The following is a 23,421-nucleotide window of genomic DNA, read 5'->3' as shown; positions in this document are numbered from 1 at the left end:
AAAGTCTTGGAAATGTCAGTGTTCTCACTGAGCTGCTGCTTCATGCAGAAGCAGGTGGGTGAATTCCTTGGAACACTGGGCACAGTTCATTGTTTTTATCATTGTGTCTGTCTCTTAGTGCTTCTAGAGTCCCCTTGGGTCTGAGAATAGCTGAACCACCACTCACTGCATGAAGTACAAATTAGCAACTTCCAGGGCATCTGCAGCTGCTGGACAAACACTGTTATTGTGCACTTGAGTTGTGTATGTCTGTGCTTTGTTTGGTATGGTTTTCAATAGTAATTAATATTAATATTACCCTTGTAATTTAGAGGTGACATTACATTTAAGCTCGATCACTTTGAATTTCGTAAGTGGTTTCTAGATCGTGTGGTTTTTTATTGGCACACAATACTTTCACCAAAACATCAGAATTACTTTTCAGGAAATAGGTGCTTTTAAGGAGCACAGTAAAAGAATTAATAATTTGTTAACTGTAGGAAAAACATTTTAAAATACATATATAATATAAAAATAATAAAATATTAAAATAATAAAATATATATTTAAAAATCAGTATCTGTAATATAACCAGCAGTATATATAGTAGGTTTTTTGTTGTCAGAGTGATGGTATGTGTTGTGGTTTAGGATTCTTTCTTTTATTTCTTTCTGTCTGGGAATTTCCTCCCATATGTGTTGCTAGGAGACAGTAAGGACCAGGTATTTATGAGAAACAAAAGAAGTTGCTGCAACTCAGGAAGGGTGCGACTGGTTACTCTCTCTTTTTGCCTGAGGGTTTCTCTGGAAGGGCAGAGATATCTCAAAGAGGAGAGGAGGGGTTGGTGCAGCCCCCAGCGCTCCTGTGCTTTTGGCATTGGCAGGGTGGAGAGGCTGTGGTTGCTGTGGGGAGAATTCATCACCACTGCGGGGTTCTGTCTCCTGGTACTCCTTTCTTCTGCCGTGAGCAGAGCTCTGCTCCTAAGAGCAGCCGCTGCACTGGGATCTTATTAACACCCCCCCTCACCAAACAGGGCACCCGTCACCATCTCCTCAGGGGAAACCCCAGGATCCCCAGGTCCTGCCACCCTCGCCAGCCCCTTTCTCAAGGGAGCCTCTGCTGTGTTTGGGAGCTGGGCTGGCACTGCCTTCCCCCCACTGTTTCTTCAGCACTGCCCAGGTGCTCCTGTGGTTCCAGCTACAGCTGCAGAGTTTCTGATCTACTCATCTACTACTGCATGGTGTTGCTCATTCCTGCCGTTCCAGCTTCCTGCATCTGAGGGTCCTGCTGGGGCACTGGGGTTGGCTGCCCCTGGGGTTTGTTTTCCTGTCCCTTCCCCTTTTGGCCAATCCACCATGACTGTGTGGTCTTTGAGCTCGCCCCACAGCGCCCCCTGCAGGCGCAGGGGAATCACCACACCTGCCCTGCCCGGCCGGGAGCCACCAGCGCCCCTGCTGGCTGCGACCGGAACTGCACCCAGAGGAAAGTGCTCAAAGAGCAGGAAGAGACTGCTTATTGTTTATAAATATATATATTCTCATCTTTAGTGGATAGCCTGGGTTTTGGGGAAGGTTTGTGTCTGAGAGCTCATCTATAACCTTGACTTTCAATAAGTGTAGGAAAGAGCTTAGTTAATTTTCGGTCAGTGATTTCTCATTTAGGGCACATTGCCCTTCAGGAAAAGATAAAGCTGGTACTTGGGGTGTGACAGAGTAGTGCCTAAATGTTTATGTGCTCTCAAAGGATAAATTGTCCATACTGGCAAGGAGAGGTATAGCAGCATTACAGGGCTGTATTCCAACTACTGGAAGTCGCCTAATTCTAGCACATCCATTTATTAGACTTTGTCCACTGACAGCATGGGGATGAAGAAGAGGAACGGTCTCACTTTGGCCAGATGTGAGCTCAGTAGTGCCCATGAATTGACCAGCTGGGATTCAAGGGCTGCAGGGCTGTGATGGGATGTCACAGCCATCTTCCCACTGGATGGATTATGGTGTTCAGTGTGTGCCTGGGGAAAGAATTCTTCATGCTCTTGTAAACATCAAAAGTCTTTGGATGTTGAACATCCAAAATCTTTTCAGGTTGAACTGACATTTGAAGGTCAAATCCTTCAACACTTCCAGTCTTGCCTACTCCCAAGCACAGGCATCTTTGTCGTGCAATGAGAAATTCCCTTAAGGTTCCTCTCTTTTGCATTGAAGCTTATACTTGTGATTGATTCTAAGAATGGCTGTGTGGTAGGAGGCATTTTGTGTTGAAATGTGGGGACTTAGTCGCTTGTAAATAACTTCTGCAATGGAAAATACATGTTGAGAAATGGTTATGCACAGTCTATATTTTTAATATTCTTGTCTTGGGACAAGTAGCAACAGTAACCTAGAAACTTTCTCATGCAGATGTGTTTGGTGGTTGGTTTGTTGTTTTTTTTAACAGAATTCCATCCATTCCAAATTCTATCAATTCATACATTTGATAAAATTTTTTAAACTGACTTCTTCAGGTTTGTTTTTGTTAGGGTTTTTATAAGTTTACTTCTCTTGAAGCTCGTTAAGGTTGGCCATGGGGTTTGTCAACAGCACTGAAAACTGAGAGCCTAGTAGACTACAGCTATCATCCCTCTATCCAGGTCTTCTGCCAAAACAGGTGGAACAGTGATGTGTTTTTTAGGGAACCATTTTTACTGTGTAAAAATTTTTTGGGCTTGGAAACCTGTGTGAAGGTCAGGCAGGGAATAAGTGGTTGGAATGGGAGTGGATGTTCTGAGGGGCCACCAGCTTGGCCCCAGGAAGCTGGGGAACTGCTGATGGGTAGGTGTTCTGTCCCCTCCAGAGTAAGCTCTTATTTCCCTCCTACCACCATCATCTACCTGCCAGTCTTTGCCTGTTAGCACAGGCACATCACAACTTTCTGTAGGTTACTCATCCCTATTGTTAAAGGAAGGTAAAGAAAGAACAGTGGTGGTGCCAGGGGTGGGATTGCGTTCACTTACCAAAGCCAACATTTGATGGGAATGTTTGGGTGAATGTTTAATCCTAGGCTTGCATTTATTTATTTATTCTCCATGAGAAGACTTGCATTGGTTTATTTGAAAGGGACTGTACACTGCTCTTCTCCACTTCTGCCTTCATTAGGCCAAAAGTGAAGAAAAATGCCTGTGTTGGGGAGTCACAGAATGATGGAAAGGAAAAGCCTGGTTCTGCAGAGCCAGTTATGCTTTAAACTTCCTAGATTTGATCTGTTTATACATAGATCATGCCAGCCCTGGCATCCCAGCTGGTCATTTCATGGTAATACTGCTGGGTCTGGGACTGGGCAATGTGAGGTCATATCTTCATGATACCCCCAGCCTCCTTTTTAACAAAATGAACCAAGTATCTTCAGTACTCTGTAAGCTTAAAGGATTGCTGTTTTACTGATTGCAGTCCTGATGAGCATTTGCATCTACATTAATGCATGTATAAGCAGTTCTGCATTTTTTGGATTTAAACTTTGTTCTGACATTTTGAGGTTTCTTACTGACCTTCAAGTTGAGTAGTAATATTAAGGTGTTTCAGTATGTTTAGAATCACATGGAAACGTCCTTAATGATCACTAAGGGAGCTTAAAGGGGAATTTGTTCCAGTTAAATATGTGAAACTGAAGCTAATATAAAGTCCTCCAGTTTTAGTAGAACGTATGAGTGTGCTTCAAAAAAGAAAACCAACTTTAGTAGTAATCTGTCTTCTTAACCTCCTTTCTGTTGTTGCTTCCTAGCGAGTTTGTATGTACATAAAAAACACAGAATTGACAGGTAAGAGTTGTAAGAGCTGTTAGTTCTGTAGCCAAGCTGATGTACTTAACCCAGCCATTAAAAATGCTTCCTAACTGTTCAGTTTAAAATACTGAAAGACAGCAAAAAAACTGTATTAGGGATAATGAGTGAAGATCATGATTAGTGGAAGTTATTTACTTTATGCATTACAGTGTTTGATCTTTAATTCCCAGTGGCTTTGTTAGTGAGTTCTTGATGTATAAAATATTGAAATTATCCTGTTTTTCTATTAGGTCATTGCAACTAGGTCAATGGAAAATTGAATCTTAACTACTTGATATCAAAGTTAATTTTGGTAACATAAAATAATGTTGGCTGTGTAGTAATATTGGCTTTTACTTATTTTTCTAGAAGGTAATCAGGTGAATACATAAGCAGTGTCTTAGGAAGTCTGAGCCTCCATGCTTTGAAGGAGGCTGGTTTTTAGTTTTAGCTGTTCTGAATTCAGTTAGTCTTACATATAATATATTTTTTTATTCATTTTTCTTATAGCTTAACCTAAGGTGCATTTTCTGAATATCTGTTATTTTGTGAAGTCATTATCTTTTGCATGTGAATGCTCTTAACCTGTTGGAAGATTACTAACTATTCATGATGAGCTCCTGTGGCTACAATTGTCTGGATCCACCTGGAAGAGATTTTGTGTTGCTTAGCACAGGAGCACCCTGCCCTGTAATCACAGAATATCCTGAGTTGGAAGGGGCCCATGAGGATCATTGAGTGCAGTTCCTGGCCCTGCACAATCCCACCATGTACCCAAGAGTGTTGTCTAAACACTGAGCCCTGTCAGCCTTGGTGCTGTGACACCTGGGGACCCTGTTTAGTGCCTGGCCTTCCTCTGGGTGAAAAACCTTTTCCCAGTATCTAACCTAAACCTCCCCTGGCACAACTACCTATGACTGAAAAGGAAGCTTCTGAAATTTATTTCACAGTTTATTGAAAATGCAAACTCCCAGGCTCATCAATGATCCATGAAATATTTGGCTACCCAGTGTGTTTTTTTTCTAGTTCTCTTGGGCTTTATCTGCTGAAATACTGGATTGATTTTGATTATAGAAAGCATAGCATGTGTAAATCACAATGAATGCTGTATTGTTAGTGTAAGAAACTGAGGCAATACATCTTTCGTGTTTATTTTCCTTCTAAATCTTATTTCAGATTTTGGGAAAAAAAGAAAAGTCAGACTTCATTCTAGTTACAATGTGAACTTCCTCTGCACATGACCTTGTGCTCCATCCTGTATAGAAGAAACACTTTGATCTGTTACTTTGGGAAACAAGGATTTCAGAATGAATATCTAACTGAATCTTAATCTAACATTTTTATGTAGCATATCCAGAACCTTTTTACCTCTTCATTTGTTCTCATTTATTAAATACCAATGATACACCAAGTTAATTTGACATGTCATAAAGAAGTAATACTGAATTCTCATGCACCTTTTTTTTTTTGTGAAATTCTCTGAAATGATAGGTAGCTGTAGTATTTTATGACAATTTTTTCACTAATGTAACTGCCCTCAAAATGTTTCTTATGTCAAGTTGTTTCAAGATTATTTTTTATATTCTGATAAGAATGGAAGGCATGATTTCAAGTTTAGCTTATGTCATTTTATTATGTATGACAAATTGCTTGTGTACAGTTATTGTTATTTTGTCTGTTAAAACAGAACCAGTTTACAGCATCTTTTTACATGTTATCAGAGCCACAGCTCTGAAGTGAAATGTTCTCTAACATAGCCTGCTCTGTAAGTTTTTGCTCCTGACTTGCTAACCTGTTACTTAAAGCTCTCTGTCTCCCTGTGTTGTGTGTAACTATGTCCAAATGGAGTTTGGATTCTCCTGAGCAATGCCCACTTCAGCTAACCTAATGTTTTCTCTGGGTGGGAACTCATAAGATACATTTTAGCTCATACACATTGTCAAGCATGTATATAAAATTACATTATGCACTGACTTTCTTTAGTATCATTCTCATGTTGTCTTACATGTTTGGGATAGAAGCTTTGCCATTAATTTTTTTTTGTGATGGTTCAACTAGACACTTTTGACTAGGGGCAGAAATCTGCAGAGGATTTCATCATAAAAATAAGCTTTTGTATATCTTTTAGATATATTACAAAATGTTCCACTCCACTGATGTATTGTCTTATTTGGTCATCCTTACTGTAGGCCTACAATATGATATATTTAGTGTTTTGTAGAGTTTAATGTATTCCTTACTGTTGCTCATGTTACTCTAAAATCCATTTACTCTCTCAATTATCTTTTATATGTTGATGTGATACAAGATACTTGAAGTTAAAAAAAAATCTTCATTCTGATACTGGGCATTAGACTAAGACACTGTGCAGTGTTTCTGAGCATAAAGTCCATGCAAATAGCAAATACTATTATATATCACTCAGATTTGCATGGAACATAGTGTTTATATTATTCCTTAAGGGCAGGATTCAGTTCTCAACAGAACATGATCTTACATGTTAATTCTGATTTGGCTTCTGTCCATAGTGACTCACTTACAATAAAGAGAAAAAAATGAAACAGGTTGGAATTAATCAGCTGATAAAATATGAACACCTTCTGCCAGCTCTTGGTAACTACTGTTGTGTTCTCATTCTTGCAATGAGAACTGGAGAGGAGCAGTTTTATTATAAAGAGGATGAGGTTTTTTGTAGGTAATATTTATATAAAATATTTATATGGCATTGCACATTCACAGAAATTGTTGACTTTGACTGAATGCAGAAAATATGTTACTCTGACTTCTGTATTATTGGTTGTGCTCATGAGAGGGTAGTGACAATATAGAACTCTTGTTTCTTAGTACTGAGAGCAATTCAGCCCCAGCATTAGTAACAGTTAAAACTTTCACATTCTGCCTTTGAAGATAGGAGAGTTGGAGTCCTGGTGACCAGAATCCTGTCCCTTCCTCTCTTGTGTATTTAATGCTAGAAGCCAGGAGTTGTATTTGCATTGTGCTTCTTTTAGAAACTATTTTCTAATATCTGGAGGGGGTTAAAAAAACTTGCATAGCCAGTGAGGCAGGTAATTTCTCTAATCTAATGTACTCTCTTCCTCATTAGGCAGCCTGTCTTCTCATTGATAGAATATGCTAAACAAAACCAGTGCCAAAAAGAAGCCCTGAGGTGTGGTATTTTTACTTCCTTCCAGGCAGAGTATGGCCTTGAGTATAGAGCAGCCAGGAGCCATTACCCACAGAGCTCCACACACAGTTTTTCACCCAAATAGGACTGCACCCTTGAAAACCATAGCATTCCAACTTGGATACAAAGATGTTGCAAGAGGGAGATGGTGTTGCCTACCTTGCTGAAGTTAAAGTGGATGTATCTACTGCTCTCTTCTTAACTCACCAATTTTGTTTTTTCATCCTAGAAGCTGAGTTAGGTTGATGAAACACAAGTTACTGTTGTTAGATCTGTTTTGGCTATTGCTAATCATCTTCATCTTTATGTGCTCAGAAATGGCTTTCAGTAGGACTTGGATAATGATTTCCACAGAAACTGAAGTGAGGCAGCCTGGCCTGTAATTTCCCAAAGCATCTTTCTTGCAATGTGATTGCTGCTTCTGCATTTTCCAGACATCAGGAAAAATTCCTCCAGACTCTGTATCTAAGAATATGTAAATCAGTCAGGTTTTGCTTTAAACCTTGTATTTTATTCTGGTTTATAGATCAGAGAACTTAAAACTTCTAACCACGAAGATGGACAAGTTTCAAGAAGTTCTCTATTGCTCTAATACTTGAAACCTGGCTTACTAACCATTCAGCTTAACATGAAGAAACACCAGTGCTTATCAGCTGTTTGTTGCTAGTAATAAATATTTTATTTCTAAAAAGTGTTACTGGTTGAATGCTGATTGTGACATTGCATTCAGTCTGTGTGCTTTTATCTTCCTTCAGTTTCATGCACAAATAGGCTCTTCTCTTTCTCCAAGCTGTCCCATCCTGGCTGCCTTGTGGCTGAGCTGCCAGACCACACTGGCATCCATCCTACAAGATGGGTAAAGGCTTTGCTTTGTGTAGAACAAAGTCATGTTTTGTCAACTAATTGTTAATTTAATAGCTTGTAAACTTTGCAAAGCCTCAAAGCAGTTTTTTGTTTTCCCAGGTCACTGGTAGTGGGGCATAGTCCTTCTCCCATTAATAGTAATAATTTCAGTGAAAGTTTGGGCAGGACTCAGCAGTGTTACAGGAAGTGATTAGGGTGTTAGTAATCAATAAAGTATTTCTGCAAAGTTGATCTTCAGTGGCTGCTTATGGAGTTATTTCAAATGCTGCTTATAGGGTTACTTATTCACTCATTGTAGCCTTTGCACAATATAGTATTGCAGAAATGTTTACTGCCTGAGTTGGATTTTGTACTAATTTCTGTCATTTATCAGAAGAGAGAGAAGGAGAGGAACAACTGGATTAAATTGCTACTAAGTAGAAGGAATTCAAATTTTTATTTAAAAATGAGCCTTATGAAGGTGTTTGGGAAGGGGGAGCAGGGGAACACAATTGAAATCTTGCTGAAGTAAACATATCCTTGTTTAAAATGTGTTATATTCCTCATTGAAATGTTAGCATTTGAAATGGCTTTTGATGAACCAAACCTTAAATGTCTGAAGTGTTTTCATTCTTCCCACCTATGTATGGTCATTACTCCCTCTAGACATCAATGACCAGCAGGCCCTTCTCTAGCCTCACTCCTAATACCAGATGCTCTACTCTAATTACAAGAATTGCCCATGAGAAACATCTCATCATATAATAATGCAAAGCACAGCAAGATTACTGGTCTCAGTTGTACTGAATTACTCCCAAGCATTTTATCTTGATGCCATCTTTCCATTTGATTGGTGTCTTTAGCAAGTCGCTGGTATGAATACATAGAGTATTAAAGAGTTCATTAATCCAAATTGCTTCTCACTGGATGTTGTTGTCATTTCAGAGCCCATTTTCCAAGTGCATCTTACATAGTGAAGTGCATTAAGTATCCCTTTCATCCAGAGGGATGGCACAAAGTATTAAACTGATTGGAGATTTGCATTTGCAGGTCTTGCTGCAAAACATGTCTGCTATCCTGCTGTGAGAGGGGGAGCAGGAGCACTTGACAGCTGGTGTGCAATTCCTTGTGCAGCTTGGCAATAGCGGGATGTGATGTTAATAAGCTGGAGTGTTAAAATCCGTGTGTTTGGTAGCATTAATATGTTTTGAAATTCAGACACCATTTCAGCTTGTGAAAACCTAAAGGCAGCTGGGGGGAAAAACATTCAAAATACAAGATTTCTGAAGGTCTGCAATGTATCTTTAGAAATACTGCTGAGTTTTATTTAGTGATTATATTTAAATATAAGGAAGGGCATTAAAATGGATCCTGCAGTATCACTCATCTTTATCAAATCATGGTATACAGTTTTGTTAGTAATTTCTGTAAAGGTTTTCTTAGAAACAATTCTTAGAAATATTTTTAATTTTTTAAAAACTGCTGTTACGGAAAAAATTTTTTTGGTCCTTTAAGGATGAAGGGTAAATATTAAGATCAGTGTTGATTTTGGCCAAGCCTGTGAAAGACAGAAGAGTTGCAGTTATTCCCACTTCATGCACGAGAGGTGGATGCACAGGTCATGCTGTCACTTCTGCTCCTACCCTTCAAATTTGGGTCTGCAGTGCTGTGGGTCTCTAACTGAAATTCATGTTACAGGCTGCACATGAAATGAGGGCTTGCTCTCTCAGGCAGATTGCAGCTTACTTTTAATCACTGGTCTTTTAAATGAGAAAACATTAAGATTTAGATAAACATCACACTTAATAAAAATTCCTAAAGCTGCATATCTGCTTAAATAAATGTAATACTGTGTGCATAATTTAATATGTGCTAAAGAAATGTGGCTGTGTGAGCACAAGAGCTGGCAGAGGTGTTGGAGCTGGGGAGCAGGGCAGAGCAAAGCCCCAGGGCAGGAAGACAGGAAAAGTCTTGATCTGTTGATCTGTTCCTTGGTGCATCATGCCAGGTGTGTGATGGCTCTGGATAATCTCTACAAAGTCACAGGGAAGTGGCACATTTCTCTGAATGTTCTCAGATATGGACTGTGCAGGCACTTGAGCCTGTGAATTTGTTTTAGCAAGGTCTTTGTTCTCATTGGTGACATGAAAATGAAGCCTTGAGCCCCAGAGCCTCAGCATGTGCACTGCCTGTTCATGCAAAATTTAACACAGGCTTTGTTTGAAAGTACTTCTCTGAACATCCTTGCTTTTTGGTTTGTAGCCCAGCCATCTGTTAGCAGGTGTTTGGTTTTTTCATGGATTTTCTTTTATTACCTTTATCATCTCATCCATGCTTTCTTTCTGTGCAGTGTTGGTGGGATCTTTACATTTCATCTAGCTTATGGAGTGGCTGGAAAATCTGCTATCAGGACCATGTCTCACACAGTGCTTTTATTTTGCACTACTTACCCTAGATATCTCCCATTGCACAGATAGGGCAATTATCTTGTTAGGAACATGCCCACTTGCTGAGCCTCTTTCTTCCTACAGAAGATGCTGGGTTATTTCTTTGAAGTGAATAAAGTAGTTGATAGTGGTTAAAAAGTTACTTATTGTAGAAGTATATTAGTTTTAAAGGCATGGCTAGAGATATTAAAGTTTATGTTAAATTTTGGTATAAAGTTTTAGATACAAGCAGAAGTTGGTTTTGGAGGTTTTGGTGGATCTGATGTTGCTGGGAAATTTTTGTTTTCTTTTTGGGTATTGATGATGGTGGTGAGCAAAGTAAAGCAAAAGTAAAAAAGTAAAAGTAATGGTAAAAAGTATTAGCTCTCTCCAATGCATGGTTTTATATAGAATTTTCCTAACACGCTAAGACACAAACTTGTGTCAGTATAATCCCAATTCTTTTGTTAGAGGTTGATTCTTAATGATTTTCTTAGTATTGCTGTGCTGAAAAATGAAATTTCTGGTCCAGAACTTCTGGTCTTACACCAAAAAATCTGTTGTTGTTCCAAGAGTATTTTTCAGATGACAGAATATTCTTGACTGAAATAAGGTTATTAGATATTAAAATGTGACATTATAACCTCCACCAAAACTGCTTTTGAACAATGTGAGCTGGTAACCTGTTGTGGTACACCAGGGTGGGGCAATTAAAAAAGTCTGCTACAAACACAATGGAGAACTGGACAGAGGGGGATTACTGGCATTATGGGGGGCAAGGATGATACTTCTAAAATGAAATTAAATGTGACTTATTGTGTTGACAGAATATGTGGATATGTGATGCAGTTTGAGGTGGAAAGTTTAGCAAGAAGCAACTTGCAGGATGTTGGCAGCCTTCAGCTAAATGAATGATGGACACATAGTGGTGGGTTTTAATATGGTAACACAGCCTCTACTCAGAATTCTGCTTTAGGGCTGCTTTCTCCAGATGGCCAGGAACCCATATGCCAGTAGGGTCTGGTTTTGTCCAGCCCTTCACTGTAAGAGGGAGTAAAGACAAGTAACTGTTACACTGGTGTGTTGGGTAACCTGAGAGAATGTAGTGATTTATCAACTCACCAATAGGCAAATGGTGCCATCATGGTTTATTATTAGAGTACCTCTGCACAGGATGGATTTCCAGCTGTAATCAAAATACAAGAGATGCTGAAAAAGGCAGAAAAGTACTGTAAAATAGTGATAGATATAGGACATGCAGAGGTAGTACTGGTGGTGGTAATGAGGCTTTTAAGGCAATGCTGCTACTTTAGGGAAGTGCTTATCCTGCTTAAGCATCTCAGGTGGGGTGTTGAGGACCAGCCCAATATGATGCAAAGTCAGTGTATTGCTGTGTTGGAATTAATAATAATACTGGAATTGAATTTGGCAATCCCATCACCTGATAGTAGAAATTACAACCAGCACTGGGCTGGGTTGGTCCATCAGTCAAAGAAATTTAGTAATGCACAGCTCTCTCTGTCGTGGCATGTACTGGTAATGAAAAGTAGTATTACAATTTTTCCTTATTTTTAGAGCCTCTCTTTGGAGGCACAGGATTTCTCTCCTTTCATTTGTGCTTGTTTGCCCAGTGTAATCCAGGTTACTCACTAAAAAAAAGCAAAGAATCCTTAAAATCTTAGGATAATTGAAAGTTAAACATGTGCAGGAACAATACAGGTGGATGCTTGCCTGCAAGCCTAAAGTGCTAGAAGTGCTTCTTTCTGATGAATTTGTGTTTCTGTTGGTCTACTACAAGCAAATTAAACATTGCAATTGTGAGATGACTTCTGTCGAGTTTGCCGAACTGCTACTTCAACATGAATTTATTTTAAAAAGAAACAACAAAAATAGAACAAAAGTTTAAGGCTTTGCATTTAAATTTCAGTAGTAATTATCCTGAAAGAAATGAAAAAGGTTTCTAGAACATGAGCTCTGTGTATGTCTAAATTATGGACTGAGTTAAATGTCATTTGTACTAAAAATAGAATTGAAGGCAATAGAAATCACATGTAAAGTTGCAAGTTTTTCACACACTTAATTTACTATAATTCTATATATTGACTCTGTTCCTTCCAAAAGGCAGAGGAGGGCTTGTTGTAATGGATTGTTTGTTTCTGTGAAATTCAGCAATTGTTACAGCGTGGAGCCTCATCTGAAATGAGAATCTGGGTTACTGTGAGAATGCTGTTGCCTTATTTTCAAGCAATATAATCCTATAAAGCAATGCACATTTTCTGTGCTAGTCAAATCCAACACTATCTTTTCTGACATCTGAACATCTGCTATTTCTGTAGTGTATTGTTAGGAGTTGGTTGATATAATTAGATGCTCAAAAATTAATGTGCTTTGTTTTAAATTAATTACATACTCATGCATACTTTTAAAGACATTGCAGCCCAAGCTGCATTGCCCAGAGCTTTGGACATACAGCTTTCCATCTTCCATTTGGTGGCTGTAACTCAGTGGTACATTTGATTGTGTTATTTTTCACAGAATCATGGAGTGGGTCAGGTTGGAAGGGATCACAGTGGGCTGTCTGGTTCAACCTCCCTGCCCAAGCAGGGCAGAGGGGCAGGATCACCTCCTTCCACCTGCTGGGAATGCAATTCCCAATGCATCCCAGGATCCCATTGCCTCCTTGGTTCCCAGGGCACTGCTGGCTCAGGGTCAGCTTGTTGTCCACCAGGAGCTCCAGGTCCTTCTCTGCAGAGCTGCTCTTCAGCAGGTTGGTCCCCAGCCTGTGATGGTACCCAGGGCATTCCTGCCCAGGTGCAGGACACTGCAGTTCTGCATGAAATCATCATAGCCTTGAGTCTTCAGTAAAATCTCTGTGTACTTGCCCTCTGCTCAGGCATTTGACTAAATTGCCAATTGCTTGTGGCCTTAGAAAGTTCAGGTATGTGTCAGACTGGTCCCCAGAAAGCTGCAAATGTATGCGAATTTCACTGCAGGATTTGTTTGTGACACCGTTGGAGGCTGAGACTTCATTAAATGAAAATGCAAATTTTGTATTTAGGGTTACCAGAAAGTGTACTTACTCATTATTTTTGCAAGGTAATTTTGGATGCCTCTAGAAAACATTTTTGTTAATTTGCAGGCAAATGTGCTAAGGAAGCATAAAAATAGCATTTTATTCCCCTAGTTAGCTAGCTGAGTTACAGCAGCTAGTTACTAGTTCCTAGTTGATTAATTGACTTGAGGGGTTCAGATCAAAGGCACTGAAATACAGCAAGGAATTTAGTGCAAAATACACATATTGGTGTGGTATATAGCAGAGTTGTATATTTGTTGAATTCTGCTTTTTTTCCTTTGCAATGGTGTTTGTTATTTTTAAAGCTGACTTTTTGATTGTAACCCTTAAGGGCCACTTCATCAGCTCCCTGAGATGACTCTATTCAACAGTAAACTTGTAGTCATCTAATTTTGATCAATTAACCTATTATTACATCCTAGTAGCCATTGGACCATCTTGATTCTTTCACATAACACTGTAGGTTTTTGTAGGCTACAGACAAGTGGGCATTAGGGAGCTGATTTAGTATTATCACAGTATATGCACTTCTCTAAAATTCTCTGTAATTTTTCCTTTAAACTATATCTTTGAGAAGGTTTGGGGTTATTTAATTGCAATGCCAGAATTGTACAGAATTGCAATTTTAGTGCTTTTAGTCTAATAAATCATGTTACTTAGCACCTGAGTTTATGAGTACTGATACTGTGAGCAGTGTTTATTTCATAAGCATGTAAATTTTTGTTCTGCTGTTGAAGATGGAGCAATCTTTTTGGTCAGTTATGTCCTTGGGAAAAAAGGCTCTTCACCCACTTGGATCTGACCAGATATTCTGGTGATCATGAATCATCTTGTTTCCTAGCTGATGAGCTCTACTTGCTTATCAACCTTCTGGGCTAACCCAAATTCATCTGGCTGATGAAATGAGGATACAATGAAGAGGCTGCAGCAACAAAAATAGCTGAGTTGACTGTGCTGCTGTTAGCACTGTATCAATGGAAATATTCTCACATGCTTTGAAACAAGGTGTTGGTGTCATTTGTTTTATGTGGAACACCAAAGTATTTCAGAACACTTCATACTCTCTCCCTACTGCTATTAAGATGCAAAAGGTAGTTGTCCTTCCCTGCCCCTATAATCCCATTCCTGGAACTAGTTCTGCCAACTCCCAGCTTGATGTTGCACCACACATATCTGCAATGGGTCCTGCACGTTTTATTATGCTGAAATTTTCATACATCTGAGATTAAAGGTTGGAGCTCCTTTCCAATGGCAAGTTGGAAGGAGGTGATAATTGAAGCACCATCTAGAAACTCTTCCATTCCCTACAAACCTGCCACTCATTCACAAAAGCTGCTAGAAGTAGCTAGAGGTTTAACAGGATGAGATACTGGAAGCAAAATTAATATTTCTTGAGTGCTCATTTCTTTTCTTTTCCCTTCCAGTGGGCGAGTTTGTGAGTGATGCCCTTCTGGTGCCAGACAAGTGCAAGTTCCTCCACCAGGAAAGGATGGATGTGTGTGAAACTCACCTGCATTGGCATACTGTTGCTAAAGAGGTACATTCATCTGTCTTAAAGTTTCCTACCTTCTTTCTTTAGAGTTGTGTCATTCTTCTGAGGATGACTTTAAACATAGCAACAACATGGAAAACAAAATGCAATGCTTTCAAATGTTTGAGTTAATGGCATTTGGGGATTTTTTTATAAGGTAGGAAATGGAATTCAGAGAACAACAGAGTCCATGGCTTAATAGTTACCATTGACCTTTGAACGTTGACATTCTTTCAAAGCACTGTTTTTTTTCTTTACGTTCACTCACAAAAAAAACCCCAAAAAACTTCAGAAAACTTCTCACTGAGTTTTCTGCTTCCTCCATTTTCCTGTGTTAGCACTGGAACTAGTTGCCTAGGATTTGCCTTGAATCATTATCCCAGGTGAATATTATCCACTGTTTATCATGGATATTGGTATGCCAGATGCCCACAGAGGTCAAACAGGCTTCGGGGAGTTCACTATGTCAAATTCAGCAGAAAAGGGTAGGAGAGCTGGTCAAACTAGGACTAGCCAAAGGCATTTTGCAGGCACAGAGTTTTTACAATTTAACTGCGTTTTACTGAAAGTAGAAATAAACTTAATGTTAAAATTGCTAATGTGTTTTGCACTTTTTTTCCTTATGTAGAGAGGTTTTATGAATAAAAATTGAGATGAGTTTCCAGGATTTCTGATTGCTGGTTTTTTTGGAACCTCTTAGCTTGTATATTATTCCACCTTCTGGAGATGAAATCTGAAATGTGATCAGCTTCTTTTCAGAGTTTCAGTTCTTGCTTGAATTACACTTAAATGAAAGATTTAAGACATCAATCTTCACACAGGAAAATTCGAGTTCATTTTGACTAGTTGCAAACTTGAAATGGCAATAGCCTGGAAGAACATCATCATTGTGTGCCACTGAACTATTTTCATTTTTTCACCTGGCATACAAATCTTTAAGGTATAATTATGCCCAGCTGGCTGTTTTCCAGATAAGGCAAGGAGGTACTGTACTGGCAGAGGTGCCAGACCAGATAGTGTGTTTCCAGTGCAAGAGGTATTTCAAATGTTTATCTACCTTGTGGAAAAGTCTTCAATAGCACTGATGCATCAGGATTGGGATTAATACATCAAATATTACTCTGTCATCACGTTTTCTGTTTATGAGGCAGAGCATGCGAGGATCTTAGACAGGAAGGTATGGAGTTAACATGTATGTGGGAGAAGGGAAGCCTTTTGTTCTGGGAAAGACTGATAGGAGAGCTTGTTGCTTACAATGGATGCAGTAGGGAGCTGCTTGCAGTCAATTAGTGAATGCAAGTGTGACCTTTCTAAATCATGTTTCAAATTTCAGAGATCATGCAGTTTGCCAGCTTTAACTTCCAAAGGCAGTGTGCATCCTCTTAATAGTTTCTCAAGTTCTGTGACATTTTTTAGTCTTCCTCCATTCCAATATTGTTGCTACTTTTTTTTTTTTTCTCTTTTCTGCAGTCCTGTAGTGAGAAGAGCATGAATCTGCACGACTATGGCATGCTGCTGCCCTGTGGAATTGACAAGTTTCGTGGTGTGGAGTTTGTCTGCTGCCCCTTAGCAGAGGAAAGTGAAAATCTTGATTCAGCTGATGCTGAAGATGATGATTCAGATGTCTGGTGGGGAGGTGCAGATGCAGACTATGCAGATGGAAGGTACAGTGACTTTGTACCCTTCAACTTGTTATTAAGATGCCAAAAATCTGTCTAAAAGACTTTGTCCTAGAAGAGTCTTTGCACCTTATATATGAACTTGCATTGACAGTGGTTGAAAACATTGGTGTTCTGCTTCTTTTATTTTTAACTTTCTACAGAGAAACTTATTACTTTTTTAAGGCACACTTTTTAGTGCCTTTATAATTTCTTCAGTGAGAATTATTGCCATATTTATAACAAAAATGCTTAAATTCATTTTTTTGACAAATAAATGACAAATGGTGTACTCCTAAGATGTTTTATATGTAGTCTGGGGTACTGCAGCAGATATCAGCCAACATAACCAGTGGAGGTTTTGAAATGATTTCATTTGTCATAGGCATTAGGTATGTGCTGTTGTTGCCATAAGAATGTTTTTCTGCTGACAATTAGTTTCTAAACACGATCTAAGAAAGTGTATTTGATTATCTAGCCTTTGACAGATTTGTTAATATGTTGTTGTTGAGGAGAATGGAAGTTTCCTTCCAAGGCAGTGATGGGTGGGAAGATGCCATCCCTTGTCCTTCCCTTCCCAGCCCCTGTGCACACAGGCTGATTTTGAGCTGATATGGGTTAGAGCTGTGTGGTAACACTCAGTGGTAACTGAGGGGTCTGGTGCTGTTAAAGCCCTTTCATATCACTCTCCTGGGAATGCCAGACAGCAGTTGGAAGAGCAGAGTACCATGTCATGTCCTTGCAACTGGGTGCCAACAACTTGCAAAAATGACTTTTTTCATAAACTAAAATCAATGTTCAAATTCTGTTTGTGTTCTCCAGGCTTTCATCACTTTATACTGTACTAATCAAGTGTTTCTACTTCTTTCTTGTACAAATAATGCACAAAATCTTAGACTTGGGGCTGATTGCAAGTGGCTTCAAGGAGTACCCAGAAAATAAATGTGGATCAAATTATGTGAATAATTCAGGAAGTTAATAAGTCTGACTTGTTAATCTAGATGGAAACAATTTGAAGAGCAGTGCAGAGATGAAGGACAGAGACTGAATTGCTGTAATTTGATGCAATGAGGTGGCATTAAGACCTAGAATAATTAGAACCTCTATCATGGTGGGCAACTGGATCTTTCCTGACAAACCATTAGTAAGTGTTGCAAGGTAGAGTCCTTTGTGAATAATGGAATAAGTTTAAAATAAATACTTCCCCATGGGAAAAAGATCTCCAATTTTCTGTCATAAACAGGAGTGAATGGTCAAACTGTTTGATGCAAAACCTATATCAAATAACTTTTGATATCTATCAACATATTGATATTTTTGGATGTTCTTTTAATTTTTACTGTTAACATTTGTCAGTGTCACTGTTTTATAACCCTTTCAGTAGGATTTGAAAAACCTTGCCTTTGGACTGTTGCTGTGTCATTTCTGTATATTTAATTTAGATTTTGATTAAGTGTTTAAATGTTCTCTCATTCTAAGAAATGAGTGCAGACCTTGTTCTAATTGAAATGGTTTTTTTTTCCATTATATTAATATATATACGTGCAAGATAAATCTATTCATCTACTATGACATATAACATTATAACATATATAACATTAACATTTATTATATATACACCTACATGTCTTATACATATGAGATCAAAGATGCCAAATTATTTTAAACAAAAGAGCTCACAGGGGTACATACTTCAGTTTATAAGACAGATATCTGCTTTATTTCTGTCTTTTTTGTGTTTGTCATTGAACATTTAATTTTCTGTTGTAGTTCATTTTTGTCCTCATAAGGCAGTTTAATATCTGAAGAGATGAGTTCAAGAATAACTCATAAATTTTGTATTCTCTAGGAATGGGAGCTGTAATTTCATTTCAATCCATTTCTGAAATTCCAAGCAAATACTGATTTATTTTTTAACCCTCCCATCCCACAGAAGTGCTTGCAAAAGGAAAATGAAAGATCCTTCTGTGGGGCACTTGTCCTCCATCTGCAGATGAAGAGCCAAAGAATTGATAGTTCTTTTAGACTGACTCACTTTTATTTCTTGCTGCTTCTTAAGCTGAGTACATTTAAGCTGTGTGTATTGGAGCCAGAAATACTCTTGAACTTTAGTTACATATATGTATATATAAAATATACATATATATTTTATAATGTACATATATAATATTCAGATATAATTACATATGTGTAATATATATGTATATATTTAAAAATTCTTACACAGCAGTATGTGGTAATTCAAATTTTGTCTGTGTGTGTGTATTTATTCATATCTGAGCTTATGTTTGTGGCTATCAATACATAAGTGCCTTAGTCCTAAACTGATTTTGAGGGAGAAAGGAAATGTAAGGCAGGAGAAAACTTTTCTAATGCTAAATTGCCAATATTCTCTGTTGTAAAAGCACCTCTGTTTGAAGTGCTTACTTCCCTTTGTCACCTTAGGTGGGTGCCCAAGTCAAAGTGAAGGTGACGTGTTTGAGGTGGAGGTGACAAACTGAAAAGTAGATTATTATATTCTTGAAATAACAAACCCATGGCAGAGCAGAATCCAACAAGTATAGGTGATCTATTTTGAGATATAAAGTAATCTCAAGCTTTCAGATCTAAATTTTAAAAATATTTGTATTTATGGTTCTGAATGTGTAGAGGAAAGCACATTGCAGCCATCCAGTTAATAGATGCCTTTTTTCAGACTGTTGTGTTTTACCCCCCACAGTTGTCCCTAAGGCACTGTATTTAATTTTTTGCTTTGTCAAGGATATTTTCTTCTCTGCAGGTGGAAGAAAAGCTCAGCTGCATGTTGTAGCCACACTGTTGGAGGGCATGTGGAGGCAGCTTGGGCTGCTGTGCCTTAGAGTTGGGTGTCCTTCCTACCCAATATCTGACCACCACCTGGGTCTGCATGTAAAGGGATGTGACTTGCTGCTGGTGTGGCTTGTTGGCAGTACTTGGAGGAAGGTGGGAGGGTGTATTTTGGTGATATATATGCCTGTTTTATTAATGAGGCCAAGAGGCAGGACCCACATGTGCTTTTGAAATTGTCTTGCCATGCTCATCCTGAAATAGTCTGTGCCTCTGACAAAGAGGTCACGAGCATTTTTAAACAGTGCAGTTCCTTGTTGCTGTCCACACCTTTAATTAAAATTTACCTTGAAGTCTGTCTGAGGGACAGTCAGATGTAGGTGCTGACTTTCAGAATTATGCAGAGCTGTCCCTGCATAGCTATAGCTCAGCCAATTGTCCTGCCAGCTCTGGCTGCCCTTGTGGCTCAGCACAGCCTGGTGGCCTCCTGCTGTGTGTGGGAGCTGGCTGGAGGCTTGGCTGTCCTTGATGTCCAGAGCTGAACATCTTTAGGAGTGACAGCCAAGCTGGAAACCACTTCCAGGTTTTCTCTGTTGTCTTGGTTTGAAAGACAGGAGTCTGCTAGGGAAGGCAGGAGCCTCCCTTGGAATGGAAAATGTAAACCCCTTTTCTCTGAATTACTGTAATTTTGAAATTAAGGGGGCTCTCAGGCAAATATAGTAGAGTTGGAATAACAGTTCTTTACTAGTATGTATAATAAAGCACAATAAACAATAACAGCTATACCATTAACAACAAACAGATCCACAAACCCAGTAACCCTTCTCAGCTGCAGGCACTTTTCTCTTTTCAGGTAGAGAGACAAAGTAATTTTCCCCAGGCATCCTTTTCTCTAGGCTGAACCCTCTCAGCTTCAATGTCTTGGGGTGATTTTATGATGATTAGTGTATTCTCTTATTGTCTGCTCTGTGCCCAAAAAATGGTTACTGTAGCTTAAGGTGGATGCAGGTAGGAGGGGATGGGAACCTTGGGGCTCTTGCACGGGCTCATTCAGAGTCAGGTGTCCCTGGTGCTGTGTGGACAGTGTTCTCTTTTTCTGCTTAGCCAGCTTAGTTTTTTGTTAGCTTAGGCAAGAAGGAGTTTGGTTTTTTCCCTTTCCCTGGCCTTGGAGAGACTGCAGCTGCAATCCTTTGGCAGCTTTTTTGTCCAAGTGAATTGGATGGTTTGGATTTGGTCTGATATCAGAGAGAACAATTGACTGGAGAAGAATCAGCTGGGATGGGCAGGAAGGCAAGGGGCCACTGCCTTTTGACCCCAGACCTCAGAAATGCCAAGCCAGCAAAAGAAAGAACAACTAATCCACAGCTTCATCTGCTGTGAACAGAGGACCAACATCAGAGATTCACCAGCTTCCCATCTGTTTGCCCAAGCTGCTGCATGAACATCTTGTTTGTTGTTTCTGGGTTTTTTTTTCTTTTCCTTAAGACAGGAGCTGCTGCCATTTGTTCCCCCCACTGTGTTTCTGACCATTGTGGTGGGTTTTTTCCCTTTCCCTGTCATTTTTGGTTTTTTTTGTTCTGAAGTGGGGGTAGGAGGTGTTGTAAGGTCTGACAGTTTAATATCTAGTATTTGTTCACCTTTTTTCCCTATGCTGTGTGGGCACTCTGTCCATAAACATTCGAGGTTTTTTTTTTCACTTTCATCCACCAGTATTCATTTCTTATTGGAAGAAAGGGATTGTTGGAACCCTTTTTTAAATTGAAATACTCATTCCAGAGTGTTTCTCCTAAACTTGTCTTTAAACTGAGACATCCTTCAACCATTCTCTGTAAGAGAGAGAATACATTCTCTGTATTCTCTATATTTTCTTGTGCAATAGAGTGTTCCATAGCTGCTTTGTCTTTCTTTTTGAAAATTTTGCAGTACTAACGCTGATAGTATTATTGATCAAGGAAAAAGAAAGGGGTTGAGGCTAAATTTTTCATTGGGAACATTGTCACTTCAGGAAAGCAAAAATTGTGTCTCTAGTGTGTTCACCTGTTTTCAAGCCATCTTGCCACTCATGATAAAACATGAGTTCTTAATGATCTAAGTTTTTTCATTAAATTGGAAAGCTGATTCCTAAAATTCCAGTGGGAATATCCTAAATGATTCTTTCAAAAAGCATAACATGAAAAAAACCCCTACTTCTTTACACTTGAGCTGGTGAATCTGAACCAGATGTGAGGCTGGACAAAGGGTCTGTACTGCAGGTTCTGCCTTACAAGAAGGAAATTGCTTGCATTTGGATGCATTAAAATATTTCCCTTTTTCCATACTGTGCAGACTGATCTGTAGGCTGTTCATAGCCCTGAAAATTTAAGGAAAACTGAGCCTTGTGGCTGTTGCAGTGATTCAGGATCTGCTTGACAGAGAGCTCAGTTGGCTGTGACACAGAAGCAGGAGGAGGTGCAGCCAGAGGCAGTGTTCTCATCAGCTGTCCTAATGCAAATTGTTCCTAATTGGGAGTCAGTGCCCTAAAATGAACATTAGGAATTAGAAACTTGCTTTGTTGTTCTTGCTTTTTCTTCCCTCCTTCCTGAAGTTTTCCGTGAGTAGAGGTTAACACCAATTATTGAGATAGATGGATTCTGTAGTACAAGTGTTGTCCACCACTAAATTGCTATTTCAGAGAAATAATTAATTTAGGGAGATAGTGTGGAATGTGTTTTGCAAATATATTTCACCTAATTGGTCAGAAGTTTACATCATCTTGATTTTTGGGTACAACTGTTAGAAACTGAAGTACTTTTATATCTGTTTTAAACAGATCTATTTATTAATGGTAGAGTGTCTCTAAAAACTTTGTGTTTGTATAAATTTCTTATTGATGAAACTCAATCACTGTATTTATAAATTAAACTAAGGCATCTCTGAGTCGTATAATATACGGTATAATTGCACAGTTTTGCTGGTTATGTTGAAAAATTCTAGAAGTATTTTGTCCTATTTGCATACTTGGTATCCTATTAGCATAGTCTGTGTCTCACATTCTTATATTAATTGGGTTTGTCACTTGTGTTGGCTGTTACTTAATATTCAGCCACCTCATTATACACATTTTAATAACAATTGTTAAACTTTTTGTCTTGGAGGTGAGGTTGTTAAAATTCTGAAAGCAGAGAAACACCAGAACAGTAATGACTCACAAGACTTGTATGTGCTGGATTTCTTCTTAGGACAAGAAAATATATAAGGCAGCACACTGCTTTAAAAGATAATAGCAGTGATGCTGAGCTGGCAAATACAATCATCATTTCAGAATAAAGCATTTACTGAAGTGATGGATGAGGCTCTGGGATGAGAGAATGAATCTAATTGAGGAAATGATGAGTAGAAGATAATCGAGCTTTCCTGACCCTTGATGAAAACAGTTGTAGCTGTGCAGGCTACCTAAATGACTTCAGTGAATGTTGAGTTTGTTTGAGGAGGCAACAAAATTGCACATTTGGTAGGAGGATTATTTGCAGAGAATGGTTACATGTTTTTGACCTCACAAGAGAGAGCCATCAGCTGCCAGGTTTTCCTTAAGTACCAGAAAATTTTATAAGCAAAAATTTTAAGTTGTCGCTTAAAATGACTGGCGATGACTGAAATGTTGATGAAGGTTCATGTAGTAATCAGCTTAAGAAGCCCTTCTAATAGATCTGTGAGAGGTTCTCAGAAGTTCTTGTGACATTGTGATAGATACTGCCCAATTTCTAGAGCTCTGTTATTTATAATGCATGAAGGAATGGGAAATGGGAAATTCAAACCTGGTGATTTTGACACATATTGTAGCACCAGCATGACTATGTGCTGGAGGATGCATAGTATGATACACCCTCATAAAGTTATCCTGCAGTTCCTGCTCTGCTTTTCCTTTCAGAGACACTTATAGTCTGTACTAGAAGTAAGAGCTTGGCATTGGGGTGATTTGTAGGAATTTCATAATTCCACTAAAGCTGTACTTTATTAGCACAGTGGAGTAAAGGATCTTCTGTAGTACTGTTTCCTTTTTGCCTTCTAACAAAGGCTACACACTTGGGACACATGGGTGAAACACCAAAACCATCTAGGTTGTTTTTTACCCAGCAGGAAAAAACCA

At 38.8% G+C, this 23,421-nt stretch overlaps 2 protein-coding genes across 4 annotated transcripts in view; both read left to right on the top strand.

Moving 5' to 3' along the window:
* ATP5PF (ATP synthase peripheral stalk subunit F6) overlaps positions 1 to 23,421 on the top strand; it is a 282,601-nt gene that overhangs the window by 116,419 nt on the left and 142,761 nt on the right. The window lies entirely within an intron of this gene.
* APP (amyloid beta precursor protein) overlaps positions 1 to 23,421 on the top strand; it is a 181,890-nt gene that overhangs the window by 68,411 nt on the left and 90,058 nt on the right. For both annotated transcript variants that reach the window (XM_079299170.1, XM_079299169.1), the window contains exons 4-5: positions 14,726 to 14,838; positions 16,303 to 16,496. In XM_079299170.1, coding sequence (XP_079155296.1) covers positions 14,726 to 14,838; positions 16,303 to 16,496 — 307 coding nt within the window. The remainder of the gene's footprint in view (positions 1 to 14,725; positions 14,839 to 16,302; positions 16,497 to 23,421) is intronic.

This window comes from Erithacus rubecula (assembly GCF_903797595.1).
Source record: "Erithacus rubecula genome assembly, chromosome: 1".
Taxonomy (NCBI): domain Eukaryota; kingdom Metazoa; phylum Chordata; class Aves; order Passeriformes; family Muscicapidae; genus Erithacus; species Erithacus rubecula.
This window is presented reverse-complemented; position numbering and strand designations above follow the sequence as displayed.